Source organism: Canis lupus, chromosome 5, assembly GCF_048164855.1.
Source record: "Canis lupus baileyi chromosome 5, mCanLup2.hap1, whole genome shotgun sequence".
Classification (NCBI taxonomy): domain Eukaryota; kingdom Metazoa; phylum Chordata; class Mammalia; order Carnivora; family Canidae; genus Canis; species Canis lupus.
The window spans coordinates 11,236,297-11,256,541 of record NC_132842.1 but is presented as its reverse complement, the minus strand read 5'-3'; the positions used below and the strand labels follow the sequence as shown (position 1 = coordinate 11,256,541).

Here is a 20,245-nt window from a genome sequence, read left to right as displayed (position 1 = left end):
GGTTTGATTTCTGGTTCTTTGGGAAGGTGGCAGTTGTCTCTCACTTTCCACCTACCGTGATTCTAAAATGAGGCATGTGTAAATGCAAAAACTGTACATTTGTTATTGAGAATGTGGCTACTAGGAAACCTTTACTACCAAAATAGTATCAGTTACAAGCAACGGTGTGCCAGTAAATGTTTAACAGCCAGCTCTCTGAGGAACAAAAATAGCCCTGATTTCTAGCATTTGCCTGTTTCTTTGGTGTAAATACTCCCACCATGGCCAGTTTTAAGCTACCAACTGGACAACACTGAAAATGGAACTGGCAAGAACCATTTGATTCCTGGGAGCTGGTGTCAGTACACCAGGAGAGGCTTATGGCTTTATTGTTTGTTTGTAAGTGAGTGAGCATAGCAATAAGAAGGAAGAAGATCCTCAGGTTTTCAATATCAGTCCTTTATGTGAGCCAAAAAGTTTCAGGGTTGGATTGTTTCCAAACTATTAGCATCCCACTTCCACATAATGTAATTAAATGGCTCTTCATCTTTCTTCACCATAGAGATAACTCAGAAAGTCTGAAGGAACAATACACTAAACGCAGTCAAAACTTATCACTAAAGGGATAAATAAATAAATAAATAAATGCACAGAGTCCTGGCAATGCCTTTGTAATAAAGCTTCTGAGTTGTGGGTTTTATGCTAGGCATTTCCCCCAGCATGGTGCGACACACCATTATCTCAATACCGGTCACCTGACATTGTGTCATCATTTCCTTGCATGTCTTTCTGCCTCACTAGACACTAGACTCGAGCTGCTTGAGGATAGGCACCATTTTTTTTTTTCATTATCTCCAAACCTTAGCATAGTGCTTAGTCAACAAAGGGGACTTGTAAGTGGGTTCTGTGCTTCCATGGAAGACAACTCTCAAGGGTCCTTGTAGCTCTAGAGCTCCTCCTGGGATTTGCCCAGGCCTCTGTTATAATTTCATTACCATTGAATTTTTCCCTTTGCTTTATTCTGCTCCCCTCACTCCTTGACAACTGTTATTCCTGAGAGCATGCTACAACAAACCTCCTGCATGCAAATCTCCTGTTCAGATATGTGAGTTTTTGAATATTGCAAATGAAAAATTTGGAAATTTGGCCACTCTTCTACAATAGTTCATTTCAGAGCAGCATTAAGCAATTTGCATTTACTCAGAAACAATAAACATTTTGCTTGAGGGTGCTATTAAACTAGATGATCCAGTAGATTATTTAACTCCCTCAAAATTTTTCTACCACTTCACATAAAAAATTACTAGACTTAGCTGTGATTAGTGCAACAGTTTCAAGGTAGAATACAACCTTTTTTGAGAAGAAATTCTACCACAATCATCAAGTCCCCTAGACAATTCTATAAAATTGGCACAGACTGTTGTTCAACTTTTTTGTACTTTCATTGAAAATGCAGATATTTGTGCCTTTGGTCTCACGTCAGGCATATTGTACTCACTTTTTTATCACCTTAATTCCGTAGTACATCACCTGGGATTCCTTAGTATAAGCAGTCTCTACATGTCCTGGGTATCATATGACCAAGACAATGTGACGTTTTTGTCTTCAATGATACAGTCATGTCTCTGGTACTAGCAAATCCCCTGGCTTTGGTGAAACAGAGGAGTGAGGAAGCCTAACATTGCTTATTCTTGTACTCCACAGATTCCCAAGAGCACAGATTTCTCTGCAAAATATATATATATATGTATATATGTATATATATATATATATATATTACACAATTAAATGAAGTGTCTAAATGTATGAATCTCAGAAATCATGATGATTAGCTTCAGATTCTTCAGCATGCCCCAGAACAGCTATTATTAACACTGGGTTTGTGTGCCCTAGTTTTGGAATAAAGTTCCTATTTAATTATATCCCAGTAGTCTTCAAATGGATTTGCAATGCCCTTCTTACTAATATCCCATTCTCAATTCTAGAAGATGCTTCTTTCAGATATCAGTAAAATGAAACAAGTGACCTTCAATAATTTTCCTGAAGTAAAGAAAACTAGAGTGGGCTGTTAGGATCATATTGTAATCAACATGATAACAAGTCAGAGAAATGCATATAATATATAATATAAATATATATAGAACTGCAAGTACTAAAAAGAACACAAACATTAAGCCAGAGCTAAGTAATATAGCTATCTCTAGATAGATAGGTGAGAGAGAAAGGGAGAGAGAGAGAGAGATTATGATAGCTAGGTCTATATAGGTATATGATATTGAAAGAAATAAATATTATAATTTGGGTTAAATGATGCCACTGTAAATCAGGAAGTGAAATGTCAGTAATTATTCAGCAGGTACAGTTGTACCTTTTTGGGTGGAGAGACAGAAGAAATTATCAGACTTGTTCTATTTTATGTTTATGTATTACATTTACACTTAGGAGAAATATGAGCTTATTACATTATCTTGTTTCATGAGTTTACCATACAGTTTACAGTTTTGCATTTTATCACTAGTCAACTTTCCCTCACCTCCATTTCCCTTCCCCTTAGTCTTTTAAATATATTGGACTAAAAAGCAAGACATTAGCACTTGAGTCAAGCCACAATGGGCCTGAAGATTTCCCAGCTGTGCTGAGGCCCACACTTGGTGAGCCAGACTCCCAGAGAAGGGAACAATTGGTATCCACATTTTTCCCAGCATAGACTGGCCTGGAATGTGGAGACAATATTGGGTGAATGGCTCTGAGGGCCTAGCAGTGCAACTGTGGCAGCTGGTGCCGGGGTCTCTGTATCCACAGCCACATTCCAGAGCTCTGAATGGCCTGTTCAGACATAAATCCCAGCCTGTCTTCATCAGTGCTAACAGATGGCAACCTCATGGCAAGACTTATTTTATGGCACAAATTTTATATGCAGTTGGATAAGCCAACTTTGTGTTAAATATCACCATAATGACACCATCACATCCTTTACCTTTAAAAAGAAAAAAAAATTACGTACATGTTTTAGTATAATGTATATCACATCCCTTTTTTCTATTAACTGCTTCATTCTAGATTTTGTTGGGTAACAAAATCGCAATTGGGTTTATTGAGCAATGATTAGCAACTTAGGGAACCAGTATGTGTACATTGTCTCCCATATTAAGCTACCTTTTCAAAAGACATGTCCAGAATCCAGAAGATGGGAAGATGGAAATAGTATCAAAGATAAGTGAAAAGAAAGAATGTTAATTGAATTATATCTAGATGAACTCAGAAAATTATGAGAGTTTGAAAAGACAAATAAATAAATGAACAAAATGGGCTCAAAACACTGTATTTAATTATTTGGGCTTTAACCCATGAAAACCATTTAGTTTTTTCTTCTTTGTTCCTTACCATTAAGAAATTCCATGCTCAAACTAGAAAAGGTAGAAAAAGCATATTAGGAGAAAACAATGATAATGGTAATGATAAACATATTATAAGAAATAAAACATATGAAAACTATGTGGAAAGCTTACTTAACTGCTTAAAATTAGTTCAAATCCAGGCACATGAGTCACATTTCAGTGCACTGTAAATAATTGCAGGTAACACCTCACTCGTGTGCCTAGAATACCAAATTAATTTTAGGTAGTTAGGCAGCACAGCTTTGATAATACAACTTAAAAAGAAAGAAGTTCTTGCTTTCGTGTCTTAAAAGGTGGGGGGAATCCATAAGAGTCAAGCATGAAGCAAGATACATCAAAAGTAAACCGAGGTGGGCACTTGACGGCATGAGCACCGGGTGATATTCTATATGTTGGCAAATTGAACACCAATAAAAATAAATTTATTTTAAAAAAGTAAATATACTATTAGGTTATATTGACAGTTTAAGTTTCAGAAAAAAATCAAAGACTGCATCCCAGTTAAAACTGTTATTTGGTTTATTTGGTATTATGTTCATTTTAAGAGAAAGATTTTATACTGGCATTGATGTTACAGATTTAATTTATATTATAAACAACTAAGGTGACGAAGTAAAGGGAACAAATACTTTGTGACTTAGCTGAAAGAACTTGCAATATTTAGTCTACAAGAGACTTGATCTTATTCCACGGCTAGTTCAAATATTTGAAACGCTGTCATAGGTGAAGGTGTAGAATTCGTCTATGTCATTCCAGTAGCAGAACAATCAGCCAGTTGAAGTCATAAATAAACAGGTCTCCATTCAATGTAAGGAAGGGTTTTATAAGGTTGCCAAACTGTTTAAAGTAGAAATGGACTGCTTTATGAGATAGTAAGCATGTTCAAATGGAAGGTGAAGTCAATGGACTTATAATGGAAGGAATTCCTGCATTAGATGAGAGATTGAGTACGATGACCTCATATCTCCTTTGGTTCTTAGATTCTGGTTGGTATGGAGGAGAGCATCACTCAGGACTTGTTCACCAACTATGTAGGGCTGTAATATTTGAACAATGCAGTTCATTCAAGGATTTTATCTTTGTGTGTTACAAATAATGACAGTATCTAGGGAAAAGCTAAAATAACTACCTTTCAGTAATGTAGATGGTATTCTATAGAAACTATTGATTAAGTACCAACATCATTGCAACAGATGGCACAATCCAGTGTTAGACCAGTAAGCCTTGTCAGGGTGAGGCTGCCAATCCAAAAATTGAAAACAGGTGGCAAAAGTTCCCTGGGGCGCTTGGCATCTGTAAGTAATCAGTTACTGTAAAAGCCCTGGTCAGACACAAATTAGCTTCATTGCTGATGACATTTTTAATAGCTGAAGGACCTCACAGTTTTATTTAATTAGAATTATAATATACCGTATACGTGTAGCTGATCACCTTTGACAATTGTTTGGTTCTCTTCTACTTCATTAGCCTAAGTTTTGCTATATCATATACTTTATTTTTGTAGTGCAAAAGGGTAATAAACACATGATAGAAAGTAAGGTACAATTATTTGTCTACGCTGCTTCAGTGTTTTTCCGTTGCATTTTCTCTGGTTATTCTACTCATCCATAACCAACTCTTAAAGAGAAATCAAATACATCTGTACTTGGTTTCTGTTCAGTGGAAATTAAATCCCACAAAAACCAAACCATGGTTTGAACTGAAATGCTCATTTTTAAGTATGTTACTAGCCTTCCTGACATTATATCCCACTGCCCTCCTGCCCCTCCCCAATGGATATGGAAGTGAATTAAAGCTGATTAATGGGGAAATTGACAGATGGAGAATGGATAAAAACTTAAATTGCTAATACCATCCAAAATTAGTATTTTCCAAGTATTGGGTCTTATACTTCAAAGCTTCTTTGGAAAATGTGGTAGAGAGTGAGAATTTAGGGAAAAAGGCCAAACTGTTCAGTTTGGAGAGAAGTGAGTAGCCTGGAGTCCTTTAGGCATGTCCTGGGAACATTTCTGTAGATCTCTGTAGGTCATTGGCCAGTGTTTCAGTTAAAAAGGTGAGATAATTTCTCTTCTGCTTATACTCTGGATAAGTTGTCAGAAAAGCGTTTGGTTTGTTGAAATGATGAGTTTAACAACAGAGACTGGCCATAGAGCAGGATACAAATAAATCTAAGGAAACAGCAGAATGTTTTAAAATACCCTGTTTCTAAAAAATAAATACATGTGTAGTCAGAGGACAAAGGACTGCATATGATCCAGCAGTTTATTTACTCACACTTTTTCTGTTTTCTCCATAGTAATATGGAAAACTATGAGGCCAAAGACTGCTGCAGAAAGTGACTAAATTTTGTATCTAAACAAAGTAGTAGGTGGAGTTGATAGAATCCAGATCTTATTCTTATAGTTGTTATAGTTGTATGTTAGGCTCTCTCTGTCCCCCATTCTCTTCCCATCCCAGAAGAAATCTGGTCTTCACAAGTTGTATTCTTTCCTACTAGTCATTGATCTGTTACACAAAAGGAGAGAAAGATGTGTCGTTGACTTTGGTCAAGCCCTTAGTTTGTATTTCATTAATTTATTCAGAGAATGAATGACTAGTTAATTGTTTGGGAACAACTCTCTGCTCATAATGGTCCTCATACTCTTTATGCATCAATAGTCTTCCTAATCAGAAGCCTGGTTCTTGTTAAAATTTAGCAACGGTAAGCTACGTGGCAGATTACAGTGACGCTTCCAAGATAGTTCATATGAGGCAAATAGAATCAAGGAATAGTGAATGCCTTTGTGTTGGGTAAAAGTGTAATGGGAAATTAAGCTTTCTGTGTATTGCAAAAACTCTATTGGATTACTCACACAATTCTTCAGGATAGGATTATCATAGCAATTGCTAACTGTAAAGCAAATGTAGTAACCTTCTCTACATTTAATGAAGACACTACCTTGGCTTATTCTTTTGATTTAGAAGGCAGTCATGGCATTTTCCCATTGGTTACAATGTACAAACATGAAGACATATTTTGGACTCTCTTGACTATGAGATTCTTAAATCCTCCAGTATGGCTTTGCAGCCCCCGCCCTTCACACAGGGATACTGCCATAGTTCGGGAAGGGATTTCTAGGGAATAACATATAACCTGCAGGAACCTCCAAGTGAACAAGCCTGGTATATCACTCGTGCCCCTGAGTAGTCCTGAAGGGGTCCTGAGAAATCTAAACCAAACATGGATCTACCATGAGAGTCTCACTCTGAGTTTCATTCCAACATCACAGACGGATTTGTCAGAAGTTGCCTTGGACCTAAAAAGTATAAAAATCCCTTGAATGTGTTGGGATTAAACCAAACAGCTGTTCCTACTATCTTGAAGTTCTTCACTGCCCCTTTCTCTCTGCCTTAGTAAGATTTTTTGAATTTACATGAGTTTTTCAAAATAAGGCTAACTTATAGTAGAGCTGTTTTTTTTTATTTTATAAATTTTAAAGTTGTTAAGTTATGCAAATTAATTGATCCTTTTTGCATTCTGCTGCTTATTTGTTATGTCTATTTTCCAAGAAGCTATTAGAGAATGAGAAGAATGGATAAACCAGTATTTTAATATGTTAATCATTGCATGATGAAGGAGTTGTTTTAAGAGGTGAAAATCATTGGCTACAACCAAGTTTTACAATTAATGGTGTATTTGGGTCCATCATATGGTTTCAGTTTCCTGGTATAATTAATAAGTGCGAAAGTGCTATAGACTAGTTAATGTTTCAACATGACAATCGGGGTTGCTGTGTCCTAAATCAGAGGTAAGGAGTAAATAAAAGTGCTCAGGTTCTGGGACTATATTCTTTGAGGCAAGAGAAGCAAATTGCATAGCCCAGAGAGATGGCAGCCTGCTAAGGGCCTGAATTTAAAAGTAAAGATTGGTATTCTCAAAATTCTAGAAGGAAGGAAAATGAACAGACCCTGAACAAAAGAAATACACTTGGGCTTTTCTACATTCAATGATTTATTAGGTAACTGTATGTTGTCCTAGACTTCTGCTTGACATGTGTTTTTCTTGTTTATTTATCTCTCAGCAAACATTTATCAAACTCCTTTTAATGCAGCAGTGTGTCTGATGCTGGGATCATAGGGAGAAAAGATGGCATTACCTGTGATGTAAGTTGGCATATGTTAGTTGCTATAACCAAGCAGAGAAAGGTCTTGTAAATGTGAAACCAAGCAAGGTTTCATGAACTGGGGCTTAAAGAACAATGCATTTGCAGGGAAACATTCAAAGAAGAGTGAGTGGCATGAGCTAGGCAGAGGTAGCAGGGTCGAAGGATTACTTGAGGAGTGGGGGAACAGTTCATTTTAGGTATAAGGCTAGAAGGTGGATTGGGGCATCATTTACAATGACCTTGAGCATCAGACTAATAGGTCTAGCCTTTATTCTGTTCACAGTTTAGAGCCAGTGGAAATTTTTGATCAAGTCCTCTGACTCTATCAAGATATATCTGGCAACAATGCACAACAGATCCTAGAATTGGGAGGGAATAAATACAGGGACACAGTTAAGCTAATAGGATACAGAAAAGGTATAACAAAAGCCTGAATTATAGCACTAAAATTAAAATAGAAAAGAGCAGCACTTAATTGATAAATTGGAGGAAATTATACTAATTAATGTACTAATTGTACTAATTAATTTTTTTGCACTAGTGAAACAAATACATTTAAGATATTTCTACTTTCTATCCACCTGGAATGGATAAATCAGAATTGAGAAAAAATTTTGAAAATGTTAGAGAAATTAGTCTTTTTGCTAAAGGAAAAACTTCTAAGTACAATTTCTTTAACTTCTGTGATGCGGGCAGTGTAGGAACTCTGTCAGTTCAAAGGTAAAAAATTTATATCAGACTCTTGAATCCTTAATTTTCAGTTTTAACTATTTTATTCTTTTTTAAAAGATTTTTATTTGTTTATTCATGAGAGACACAGGGAGAGAGGCAGAAACACAGGCAGAGGGAGAAGTAGGCTCCCTGCGGGGAGCCTGATGCGAGACCTAATCCCAGGATCCCAGGATCATCACCTGAGCCAAAGGCAGAATCTCAACCCCTGAGCCACCCAAGTACCCTATGTTATTCTTAATAAGCTATGCCTATGGTTAATTTCTACCTTTTTGTGGATATGTTGTCATTTTCAATTCATAAAGATATTTCAATTATGTAACATCCTTCTGGATTTGAGAATACAGTAGTGCCCCCTTATCCTCAGTTTTTCCTACTGTAGTTTCAATTACTCCAGGCCACCAGGATTTAGAAGCAGATGATCCGCCTTCTGACATATTGTCAGAAGATCAATAGTAATAGTAGCACAATCCTGTGTCACAATGCCTATGTCATTCACTCACTTCATCTCATCACATGGGTATTTTGTCATCTCATATAATCATCAGAGGAAGGGTGACCACAGTGCAAAAACATATTTTGAGGGAGAAAGAAACCACATTCATGTAACTTTTAATATAGTATATTGTTATAATTCTATTTTATTATCAGTTATTGTTAATTTTTACTGTGTCTAATTTACAAATTAAACTTTACATAGATATGTATGCATAAGAAAATGCATTATATATATATATATATATTCTACGGTTGAGAACTATCCATGGTGTCAGGTATCCACTGAGATTCTTGGAACACATTCCCCACAGATAAAAGAGGACTACTTTGTACATGATCCTTTCTGTTTAGAGGGACTCAGCCCATTTTATTATATTGCCAATGCAATCAATAATTACCTTAATGTCCTCATTATTGTTAATGGACTTTCTAGGCAAATAAGAATATTGTGCAAAGATGGTTTGGCTTCTCCATTTCTAATTATAAATTTCTGATTTCTACTTAGAACCTAAAATTAGTGAGTAGAAATATACAACCACATTGCTTTCGTAGATCTGAGTCCAAGGGCATAGGTTTCAGATTTACCTTTGGAGAAACACCAGTTTTGCCAGTACAGAATTAAGTTATAATGGAATTTTCCCTGTGATGATGAATTACCAGTCTGAGAGGAAGTGGTTTGGGATTGGTGGCCTATTAGCCAGAAAACCCCAAGAACAACCATTAATAAGCACTCTTTGGTTGAATACCTATCATTATGGGGACTGAGTTCCCTGGGAGAGCGCCATTCTGCCTCCATCTGACATGCAGAATAGTCAGTAAGAGATTGAATGAAAAAGTATTCTAAAAACTGCCAAAAAATGGATTGAGGAACTCTTCATTTGGAATAAAGAACTAAAATTAGACAATTTATTTTTTCAAGGGAGTTTTATGGGTGAAACAAAAGAATCATAGTTACTTTGATTAACTTGTAGAAAGTAAGATGTGATTTTTATGTATAGTATTTTAAATATTAAAATACTATTTTATATACAATATGTATAGCATTTTTAAAAGATTTTAGTTTTTAAGAATCTAAAAAGGAGGAAAGCAAGGTTGACAAGGGTATTAGTGAGGTAATTTGCAGTTTGCTTTTTGAAGTTATTTTTGGGAAGTCAGAGAATGGTTCAACATATCTAGATTATGGGACTGTTTCTTTAAGTAGAATGTCATATGTCACATTTTCATCAGGAAGTAGATAAGTGCCCAATTTCTCATGTAGTTCCACAGTTCTTAACAAAATCAACTTTTTACTGGATCTTCATTGTACCATGAGATATAAATTGTCAGTTCCCCAACCAGCCTGTGGTCTCTGTGGCTCCGGGAGGGCTGTCAGCCAGTCTATGGGCTGAAAAGTTGGCGACCGAGCAACATTAACATGGAAACATGAAGTCGCTTAAAAAAGCCATACTTCACATGCTGATGACTTGAAAAAAGAAAGGAAAAATAAATTTTCTTGGCATTTATAGTGTCAGTAAGTGAAGTCGAGAGTTAGATTGCATGTGGAGAGAAAAACTTTCACAAGGAATGTAGCAAAGAAACAGATGAGTGCACAATGAGGGTACTTAATTTCCAAATCTTACGGTTTTCCAGTTAGCTATAAATGTCATATTAATGTCTCTTAGCAACTTGTAAACTTCATGAGGACAGGGTCTGGATCTGGTTTTGCTCACTGTCATACCTTGGAGAACCTAGTCGGCACGTAATAGATGTTTGGTAAATGAATGAGTGAACAATTACCCAACCTTTCGTGACTGTGATTATGTTTAAAACATAATTAATGCCACTTTAAATAATGAAACAATGGAATGCTCTAGTCCTGATTCTTAAAGGCAACTTGGAGAACCTGCAGAAAGCCCTAATTGTGAATCCCTCAGGTTCTTCATGATTAAAATGAGTATGTTAGACGAATCACTGTGACTCTATTTTTGTAAAAAGTAATATGGACACACAGTTTAAAGAATTGGAAAACCTTCTTCTTTTTTTTTTCACTGCCTTGTGAGTTCCCACTTTCCAGAGGCAGCTGTTTCACTTCTTTTTAACTATTTCTCTTGATATTTATCTGCACATACCTAAAGTCATATGTTTCTAGTGCTAGCTCTGATTTTTTCTCTTTTATCATCATCTCTTAAAACACAGCAGATGTGCAAATAGCCCTATTCTCCATCACACACCATCTCTCCAGCTTCCCGGTAGTAGGATGCTCAGAACAATGAGAGCATTTTCCAGCACTGAGATATATCATATTGTTGGAATTCCCTTCATCTCTCTTTTGAGTCACATCTCTTGTTTCACAAATTCTTCATCTTACTTTTCCTTGATTTACTGCCTGAGTTTGGTAAGTATATATTCCAGTAGTTTCCTGAAAAAGAATGCCGGGGAGGTAGATTTTTGAGACTTTATGTAGCCTAACTGTTCTACTCTCATGCAAAATTGACTGTGTTTAGAATTTAAAATTGCATTCATTTTCCCTCACAATTTTGAAGGCATTGATTTTTTTTTTGTCCTCTAGTTTGTCATATCCCCATTGTTCAAAGATTTCAAGATGATGTGTTTATTTTTTTTTTAAATTTTTTTTAATTTTTATTTATTTATGATAGTCACAGAGAGAGAGAGAGAGAGAGAGAGAGGCAGAGACACAGGCAGAGGGAGAAGCAGGCTCCATGCACCGGGAGCCCGATGTGGGATTCGATCCCGGGTCTCCAGGATCGCGCCCTGGGCCAAAGGCAGGCACCAAACCGCTGCGCCACCCAGGGATCCCAAGATGATGTGTTTAGATGTGCATATATTCTTTTCCATTGCAGGGTACCCAGTGGGTTCTATCAATCTGAAAACTCATCAATTCTGACTAGTTTCCTTAACTCATTTGTTTAATCTCTCTCCATTTTGTATGTTATTTCTTTCTGGAGTTTTGTTATTGAGATTTGGGGTCTTCTAGAATAATATTCTCTCTCCCTTTTTCTCATTGTGCTTCTCCTTATTTTTATATCTGTTTTTTATTTGCTCATTTTTCCCCTCAATATTTTCTTGTAAAGCCTTCTTTAATTCCTAATATCAAAATTTGAATTTCTGAGAGCTTCCTTTTCTTCTGGTTAAAGAAAAAAAAAAGGAAGAAAAGAAAAAACAAACAACAAACCTATTCTTCCTGAGTTAAGTGTGTGAAATATAACCCCAAATCTTCCTGAGAATATTAAGATAATGTTCACCTCATTGCTTTCCTTCAAATTGCCTTTATCTGTTCCACTCTTTTATATTAGAGTCATTCCCCAGATATCTCAAAGCCCTGCCTCATAGTATAGGATGGGTACCGTAAGATTGGCATTTACTATAGGTTGATCTGGTTGAAATTTTTTGGTGAAAAATCTCCAATATCAGTCTCTGTCAGTCATTTGTGTTGGTCATATTCTAGCACTTGCTACTAAAAGTGTGAGCCTTGAGCAGCAGCATCCATATCACTTGGAAGCTTGTTAGTTTTAGAATGTCCAGCCCCTACCCCAAAACTGTTGATCAGAATCTAGTCTTTATCAAGATCCTTTGGAGAATAATCTCTTTTCATCTACTTGAAGAACCTAAACCTTGTACATCAGCATTCTAGGAGGCCAGTGGATGACAGAAAAGAGGGCAGGTACTTCCACATTCAGATTATAATCTTTCAGATTAAATAATCTCCTTGTAATGGGGTAGTGTCCCTGCTTTCATCATTGCCTGTTGTCCTACTCAATTTGGACTGCCATAACAAAATACCAGTAGACAGGATGACTTAAACAGAAAATGTTTACTATAGCTCTGGAGGCTGGGAAATTCCAGATCAAGGTGCTGCCAGATTTAGCATCTCTCTTCTGGCTTGAGGATAACCACCTTCTTGCCATGGTGGAAAGAGATCTCATGTCTCTTTCTCTTTTTATAAGGGCATTAATCCCATTTATAAAGGCCTTACCCTCCTGACCTAAACTAACACTAAAGTACCTCCCGAAGGCCCTATCTCCAAATAACATCAAGTTTGGAATTAAGGCTTCAACATGTGAATCCTGGGGGAAAGCAGATATTCAGTCCATACCACTTGGTATCCCCTCTGTTTTATCCTTTTCAGACAGTAAGCCTTCGGCCTTTGCTAAGAGGAGCAGATCATCTGGCTGTCTAGCTACTTCTTAATCTTCAATTTGCTGCCCCATCCTTACCCCCACCTCCTCATGTAGCTGGTAGATCCAACTTCTGAGTAAGTCAGCCTTCTGTTTTTCTGACAATTCAAGTTTTGCAGTTCTTCCTTTCTTTTCCATTTTGCTTGTTTTATGGGTTTATGGTAGTAAAATATCCCAGCACTTTGATTTTAGTGGGTTTTACAGTAAGAGCAAAAGCAGATGTGTAGATGCAATTCACCATCTTTTACCAAAAGTGGACTAATCTTTAAAGTTCTTCTAGTTCTCAATTCTATATCTCAATTTCTCTATTATATTTATGGTCTAAATATCACTTATGATGTGTTTGTTCATTTACTTGCTTCATTATAACATCTTTACCCCACCATTTAAAAAACCTGCACTTTTTCATTTATAATTGCTTCATATAAGCAACAAAATGTGGTATGTTAAAAAGACACCTGGGTGGCTAAGTCAGTTAACCGTCTGACGTTGGCTCTGGTCATGAACTCAGGGTCCTGGGATCAAGCCTTGGATCAGACTCCTCGATCAGAGGGGAGTCTGCTTGCCCCTCTGGCCCTTCCCCTGCCTGTGCTCACTCTCTCTCTCTCTCTTTCTCAAATAAATGAATAAAATCTTTTTTAAAGGATTAATTTGTGTAGAAATCTTCATATATCCTTTTTGAAAAAACTTATCTATAGAAGAGGCTTAGTGCTTAAATTTAATCACAACTTAATCCTGAATAGTAAAGTTAAAAGTCAGTTAGCACCATCAGAATTCAGTGTACTTAAGCATCTCAGAGTTTCAGAATCAAAGCAACATCATGTGTGTTTTGTTTCTAGTTTTACCTGTCAGTAGTTACTTACTATTTGAACAAAAATTTAAATAAAGGGCTATCAATCAATCATAATTCCAGATAAAACTTAGCACTTTAAAAATTCTGACCACACTTGGACCTACTATTTGGTGAGTAGTCATGTCAATTGGAGGCTGGATAAGCAGGCAAGTGAATTATCACAGTGGTGGGTCACTGACCACTCTGCAAGGTGTCAATTACAATAGACAAGTTTACATAACTACTGTATCTTATAGCTATGGAAAAGACTGAACAAGAACTTAGTAATATTGACTAGCATTACTTACAAGCATTTTTTCATATGTATATGTGAGTATGAATGCATGAATGCAGGTGGGACAGGAACAAAATGAAGTGTTTCTTGGCAGAAGTTCTCCAGGTTGACAGTCCTCTGGGCTGGAAGTTCTTGCTACACTTTGACATAGCAATGAATACAAGTGTTGTAATATGTTTAACTTGGTTTAATCAAATCTTCCTAAACCTTATTAGCTAGGAGACTTTTTCTCTTTTGTTCTTATCTTTCCTTCTCTTCTTCCTTTCCTCCTTTTCCTCTTCTCTTTCCCCTCCTCTTCCTCCTTCTCCTGCCCCTCCTACTCCTACTTTTCCTTCTCCTACCCCTCCTTCTCCGTCTTCTCCTTCTCTTTCTTCTCTTCTTCTCCTGCCTCTCCTCCTCCTTTTCTTCTTCTTCTCCTTCTTCTAAAACATTTTAACAAATGCTCCCTTAGAAACAAGGAAGGTGAATAGTAAAACCAATTTTGTGATACCTCTGTACAGTGCCAATTTTTGTATTTCCTAACCCTAGTTCAGTATTTGGCACAAACTCAATAAGTAGTTTCAAAATAATCTGAGCCAACTCTAATAAACTATACTTCTTCCCTTTCAGCAGTACTTTTTAAGTAAGTTCTTCAGATGATCATCTTGAGTTACTAGAGATTTTATTTTCCTCCTGGTTTAGATTCTCCAAAGGTTGCCCTACAACCAGGGGTTAGTTAAGTTCTTAAAAATATGACACTGCGAATTGCCTCTTACCACCTCCTAAAAGAAAGTTGCCCCTGACATATTCACAGTAGAGAAATGGCTAAGCCTAGACAACCCAGATTGATCTAGGCTTAGCCTTGATTGGCGCTTGGTTCAATTCTCAATCAAATCTTTATCACTGAAAATCTCTCTTAATTTTTTTTCTCTTTTTGCTAAGTTATATATGCTGGGTATATGTGAACTAATATCAAAGTATCTAAAGTGTGATTCAAATTCTCTTTCATCATTTTTGTAGTGCCTCAGGCTTTTTATTTCAATTAGATTGTGCTAAACAGTAGACACACAAGACACATGAGAAAGGAGACTAAATGTCAATTTGATGGTCAGTCTTTGCATTTTTTAATACCAAAATGATTGTTTTATTTTATATCTATTTTATGCTTAAATGAATGAATCTTTGTAGTGGATCTATCTAGTTTAAAGTTATAGGTACTGACATATTTTAGCAAGTTATACATGAGATGCACCTTATACTCTGTATAAGAAACTAACAGCTAACCACATGGTGCAGGATGAGTTACATTTGTTGTAAGTCTAGTGTCTTAGTCTGCTCAGGGCTAGTATAACAAAACACCACAGCCTGAATGGCTGAAACCATGGAAATTTATTTTCTCACAGTTCTGGAGGCTAGAAGACTATGATCACATTGCTGGCAAATTGAGATTCTGGTGAGAGCTCTGTTCCTGGCTGGTAGACAACCACCCTCTTACTATGTCTTCATGTGGCCTTTCCTCTGATCCCTTTCTATAACGACACTAATCCTATCACATAGGTCCCTACCCTGATGATCTCATTTAACCTTAACTACTTCCTTAGAGGCTCCTTCTCCAAATATTGCCATGCTGGCACTTAGGGCTTCGGTTTACGAATTTTGGAGGGACACAAACGTTCGGTCCATAACATCTGGTTTTATGAAATTTGTTGTATTTCTCATTTTGAGTTGGTCTTGATAAACTTATGAAAGCTTAAATTCTAAAGATTTCAAGGAAAAGAATCAGTTTATTTTGCTGATTTGAATAGGGAGGAAGGGCACCTAATTATTTGATGGTAATGAATATTATATGAAGAAAGAATAGTATGCCATCTCCAAATCTCAGCTGTTTCTCACTTACTGAAATATAGTGTGACTGACCTTCAATCAAAGATTCTCAGTATGTTTAGGTGTGTGTGTGTTTTAAGTAGTGTTTTAAACCTTTTATTTTTTAGTTTATTGAAGAGGCAATGTATTTTGAACAATTTAGCATTTGCCTTTTCCAATCCTTATTTCACATTCTAGGCCTTAAAGACGGGATAGTTGGCGTAGACACTTACAGATAAAGAAACTGATGGCAAGAGAAAAGAGATATGAGTCCTGATACATTAGTCTGTGGTGCACACTTTTTCCTTTTGTCAATTTATGTAATTTGATATGTGGTTGAAACTTAAACCTCATTCAGTTGGAATTAATTCACAGGTGAAATTATTCTAAACCTGATTTGTCAGAGAGCTCTAATAGGAGAAATCTGGGACTCAAGCTGATGTTAAACCTCTTCTCTCAGTAAATTCACCCAGAATCTGGAAGCATCTTTGTATAACCTAATCGGTCAAGGTGGGGTTTCACAGAATAACTGGTGGGTGTCAACTTCATTTCTCAATGGTGGCTAATTGAGCATGCATCTTTTTGCTGGTTTATAGCCAACTCACTGTATGAGGTATCTATGCATATAAACACAAAATTTTATATGCAATCCGTAAAGTAATGGATCATTTCAAATTAGCATGACATTGATAGTAAGGACCCACAACAGAATGAAAGAGTTCAGAGTTGCTCTTTAGGCTTTTCTAGAGTTAAAACCCCAGCCTTGACTCATTGTAAAGCCCTCCTGTAACGATTAACTGTTCATAAACTCCTCACCCGCCTTACCTTTGAAGAGGGTGAGTTGGATGAAAATATGCATGTGAAAACACCTGCAGCTCTTGACAAAGAGTGAAACAAACATCTGGAGTGGTGTTATCATTAGTCCAAAATACATGGTATTCTCCACTCCTGCCTTTGCAGAAGATACTGCAAATTGACTTGTGGTACAAGTGATAAAGGACTTTTCCCCCAACAGAGTACATGCATTCATTTTTTTCTGGAACTCATTAATGTAAAATCTTCTTAAAACCAGGGGGTCATCTAAGGTAATATTTCAAAATTGTTTTCTGAAGAAATAATGACACTTCACATGACTAATTTAAATCTTGGAGTCCCGAATGGCTGTTAGTGATTGATTTGTGATAGATACATTCAGAATCATCCCTCTATTCTGTTTGCCATTTATAAGGGCAATATCACAGTATGGTGGTTCCATCATCACTTGCATCTGTTTTTCTTCATGAGTACCACAGGTTCCTTATTTTAGCTAAAGGATACACTACTCTTTGCAACACAGTCCAGTAATATATGCAACAGTAACCCTTTTCTAATTTTATTACTTTGATGCCATGTTAAAAGAGTAAAATTGATCTGTGTTTGTATAGGATTGGAAACACACTTCTTCTATCGTTTAAAAATGAAAATCTTGATCACTAATTTTTTATTAATAAGAGCAAGAAAGGTCACAGAAAAAAATGAGTGTAAGGCACAGAGATTTCCTATATATTCTTGCCCCAAAACATATATAGCCTAGCCTACTGTCAACATCCCCTCCCAGAGTGATACATTTGTTAAAATCGACAAACCTACATTGATGCATCAACATCACCCAGTGTCCATAGTTTACATTAAGATTCACTGTTGCTGTTGTAATTCTATGGCCTTGGACAAGTATACAATGACATGAATCTATCATTGTAGTATCAAACAGAGTAATTGCACTGCCCCAAAACCCCCCTGTGCTCTGCCTGTTTATCCCTCCCCATCCTCTAACCCCTGGCGACCACTGATCCTTTTGCTGTCTCCATAGTTTTGCCTTTTCAAGAATGTTAAATATGGGGGCATCATACTATGCAGCCTTTTCAGACTGGCTTCTTTTACTTAGTAATATGCATTTAAGTTTCTCCATGTCTTTTCAGAGCTTAATAGCTCATTTCATTTTAGTGCTGAACAACATTCCATTGTCTGGATGTATTACCACTTACCATTCACTTCTTGAAAGACATCTTGGTTTATTGATTTTTTTTTTTTAGATGCCTATTCAGCATCTAGTAGCAGTCTTTACATGTAAAAAAAGAAAAGCAATACAAATTAGCTTTTTTTTTTTTTTTAAATTTTTTATTTATTTATGATAGTCACAGAGAGAGAGAGAGAGCGCGGCAGAGACACAGGCAGAGGGAGGAACAGGCTCCATGCACCGGGAGCCCGACGTGGGACCCGATCCCGGGTCTCCAGGATCGCGCCCTGGGCCAAAGGCAGGCGCCAAACCGCTGCGCCACCCAGGGATCCCTAGCTTTTTTATTAGTATTGGTGGGGGCAAAATAAAGGATTGTAAGGAAATAAGCTATATAAACTTCACTCCACATGGACGTCATTCATATTGCTGGGGGATATTGAATCATTATACAATATTTTTATTATTCATGCCATTGAACAAAACACAATAGATCTGCAAATTGATTTATCTTTCTGAATAGGGGATCAGCTAAAGCTTAAATGTGTTATTACAAAAAATTCCAATCAGCACATGCTTTTTTATTTCATCTGGATGTGCCGTAGCATATTTTTAAATCTAGAATTATGTAATTATATTGCATTTAATGATCTAAATTCTCTTCTATGCAACATATCTGTCTCATGTAATCCCCACTTAATCAATAGTGAGAAAATTTCAAATCTTCATTCTTCACTGAGCAAATCACTTGATATGAGTATCAGTAGTAGAATCAATAGCAATCCCAGCCTGTGGTGGGTAATTGTTGAGTTCCATCCCTTTTTCTAAATGAATCTAGTCAAAGTGGGAAAGACAACACACTATTTATCTTGTGAATAACAACAAGAGAGAGATGTTTTCTTCAATTGCATAAATGTGCATGTGCCTGTATGTGTGGCTTTCTAATGTTCTTCACTGTTGTTTGTTTTGGTTTTGGAGGATAAATGACCACTTGACTTTTAGGTGGTCAAAACTGGGTGGAGGAACTGGCGCCTGGACTAGTACAAAGTACTGTGGGCAGGGCAAAGACATTAAGTCTTTCTGATGTAAAACTTACCCTTTCAAGCAATTCCAAGGACAGCTAATACCCAGTGTATTAGAATATTTACGCAGCTCTATTTCTTTCTGCCTCCCACCCCTATACAGGTTTTCCTTTGATTCCTATTATTTTTTGGAGTCCTTAGTTTAATCTAGTTCTCCAGAGTCCTGTTGTTCAAAATATGGCCAGAAGACCAATGAACAGAATCTCAGGCCTATCTTGGACAGAGTTAAGATCTCCATTTTAACCACCCGTAGGTGAATCTTGTGCCTGTTTGGGAAGCAGAGTTCTAGATTTTCTTGAGTACCTTGTTTTCCCATCACTCCAATAAGTAATCCCAATATTCATGATATAAAAGACAGTCTTCAATTATTAGGGTAAAAAATTAGTACAAATTTGTTAATGTTGTGGGTCCAGCAATTTGCCAGAAGACTGAATGTTCTTGTGGAATGACAAAGTACAAGGCAGGAAAAAGTGGAAGGTATGACTTTGTGATTCATATAGTTATAATTCAAGTTCCAAAAATAATTAAGTTCCCCATTATCCATAATTTCCGTTATATATCCCTATCTCAAGGCTTACCTTGAGCCTGGTTGTTGCTGGTTTTTGGGTATATGGACACCACAGTAAAAGGTCTAGTGTTGAAGGGGGGATACTTATAAAAGGTATGAATAATAGCATGACAGTGAATAAGATAAGGACCCTAAACAGCTCAGTTACCTTTAGTGAGGGAGCAGAAAGTTAACCTGACTTCTGAAGACCCAGGCCCAGGTGTCAGCCAGCTAATGATGAGCAGTGGAATTTCAGACAATGCACTGTATTCACTTGCAATGGAATTTCTTCACTTATAAAACTGGAGCAGTGATAGTGCCTTACATAACTCAAAGGCTATTGTGAAAAATAAAGTAGAAGTAGTTCAGAAAGCACTTTTCAAAGTGGTATAGGCAGATAAGGAGTTAAAACAGTAAAAAATTTCCTGAATTGCTTTGAGTCCCCCAAAATTACACTCCCAATAACTTCTTGTTGACTGGAAGCCTTACACAAAACAAATGGTTGGTTAACACATATTTTGTATGTTATACATAGTATGTACTGTATTCTTACAATAAAGTAATCAAGAGAAAATAAAATGTTAAGGAAGTCACAAGGAAGAGAAGATACACTTATAATACTGTACTGTGAAAAATCCAAATAGAAGTAGACCCATGCAGTTCAGGCCTGTATTATTCAAAAGTCAACTGTATATTTTACTATAGTGAAGGTTATTGAAGTGAGTTATAG

At 36.6% G+C, this 20,245-nt stretch overlaps 1 protein-coding gene across 3 annotated transcripts in view; it reads left to right on the top strand.

Annotated features, from left to right (window-relative positions):
• PLXDC2 (plexin domain containing 2) overlaps positions 1 to 20,245 on the top strand; it is a 510,688-nt gene that overhangs the window by 186,969 nt on the left and 303,474 nt on the right. Inside the window, exon 1 of one of the 3 annotated variants that reach the window (XM_072825455.1) lies at positions 4,222 to 4,324. The exons of the other annotated variants lie outside the window; for them this stretch is intronic. Coding sequence (XP_072681556.1) covers positions 4,264 to 4,324 — 61 coding nt within the window. The 5' untranslated portion in view covers positions 4,222 to 4,263. Of the gene's footprint in view, positions 1 to 4,221; positions 4,325 to 20,245 lie in introns of those variants that run through there. 3 annotated transcript variants of the gene reach the window in all.